Source organism: Pundamilia nyererei, unplaced genomic scaffold (genome assembly GCF_000239375.1).
Source record: "Pundamilia nyererei isolate P.nyererei 1_Seehausen unplaced genomic scaffold, PunNye1.0 scaffold00478, whole genome shotgun sequence".
Lineage (NCBI taxonomy): Eukaryota > Metazoa > Chordata > Actinopteri > Cichliformes > Cichlidae > Pundamilia > Pundamilia nyererei.
Genome location: NW_005187879.1, coordinates 174,566 through 176,220, shown reverse-complemented (window position 1 = coordinate 176,220; position 1,655 = coordinate 174,566). Strand labels below are relative to the sequence as shown.

Genomic DNA, 1,655 nt, shown 5'->3' with positions numbered 1-1,655 from the left:
CCCGTACATTTTTATTTCAGTGTAACAACTCCTGAGTCTCTTTTCCTGTCTCACACTGAGGCACACAAAGAGAAACAGGATGTTGTGAGCGAGGACAATTTATCCAATGAACAGGAGGTGGTGACGGGATTAAATATGTTCAGACAATCCCAGCTTAGGTTAATAATGTCAGGTAGAAATGGCTGACATTAAGTTAACCACAGTGGGACACCAGGCTAATATGGAACAACAAAAGCTTTGCTGAGCTCTTCTTTTGTCCTCACAGCTGGGTTTGCTTGGAGATTCCAAAACACAAACAACTGGACTTTCACATGCTCCTTTGTTCCCGCTGACCCTGCATTCCTAAGGTCCACTCTTCGCCCACAGGTACACATACTTGGAGTCAAATCAATAGATCAGAGTTTAATTCCTGCACTTTTCAGCAGAAAAAAAAAAATCACTTTGTCAGCTGTCCTGGCTTTATGTCAAGAAATGTTTCACTGCTTGACCCTGGGGCTCGGTATAAAATCAAGTCAACAGCACAGGACCACAGTCTGCGAGCCTGAGGAAACTATCTTACACATTTCCAGCAGAGAAAAGGTAAGACACAAGTTAGCGGACAGTAACTTTCAGAATGCTTGTAGGTGAATTTTATATCAAACTAAATTAAAACATGCATGATTTCAGGATACAGTCCTCCCATTCAGCTTATATTCTAAACTGATGGGGAGATTAACAAAAATGTGACAAAAATTTAAAATAGGAAAGTTTTAATCTGTTGTGTTTTGGCTGTGGGAGCTTTCGGAGTACACACATCTAGTGTAATAAAGTAATAATCTTTTTGTGTGTGTGGTTTTGCTGATTTTGTTTCTGACTCTTGTAACAGATGAACCCTCAAGTCCTGCCTTCCATCCTGCTGCTCATTTCTGCTGCCCATGCTTTCCAGTACACGGAGCTAGCGCAGTATGTTGACAGCCACCAGGACGAATATGTGGAGGTACAAATATCTGCTCCTTACTCTAGCAGCACTGAACTCTGAATGCTAGAACTGTTGTAATCTATGCCGTTAGGTGTATTGGGTTTAGACAATTTACTTTAATATCTGAGCTTGTGAGTCAAACAAAATCTCAATCATCATCAATAATGACCCTAGTGCCAGCCCTAATCCTAAACCCTACACAGATTCAAAATATATGAGTTTTGGTTTTATTAAATTAATCTGTCAAGTCGTCAAGGTTTATTGTCATTTCGTATGGTATCTACAAAAATACACAGACTGAAATTAAATGATTATTGCAGCCTATATACTGCAATAATCAGTAAAAAATAAAAGTACTGTATAACAATCAGCTTGCCGAGATACTCAGCAAACTCAAGTGTAAAACAATCACACTCATTCCGCTAGCAGCGGTAAGCTCAGAGAGGGATTCAGTTAGATCAGCTAAGTGTTTTTATGAGGAGAATGGTGTATGTGTGTGCCTGTCACAGTCCATTTGTTGGTCTTGCAGTGTGGCTTCTGTCTGTCAGTGTGTCATACAGTTTGACAACCTTAAAGACCTTGGCCAAAAATGGCCTCCATCCCCAGTTCATGCAAATGCATAAATGTAACAATATTATCTTCAAACCAAAATGTAATTATTTTTATTTAAAACAACAACAACAAAAACACCACCAAT

At 39.3% G+C, this 1,655-nt stretch overlaps 1 protein-coding gene across 1 annotated transcript in view; it reads left to right on the top strand.

The window, feature by feature from the left end:
- Positions 1 to 92: 92 nt before the first annotated feature.
- LOC102202765 (beta-Ala-His dipeptidase-like) overlaps positions 93 to 1,655 on the top strand; it is a 4,352-nt gene continuing 2,789 nt past the window's right edge. Inside the window, exons 1-2 of the mRNA XM_005753922.2 lie at positions 93 to 579; positions 866 to 976. Coding sequence (XP_005753979.1) covers positions 472 to 579; positions 866 to 976 — 219 coding nt within the window. The 5' untranslated portion in view covers positions 93 to 471. The remainder of the gene's footprint in view (positions 580 to 865; positions 977 to 1,655) is intronic.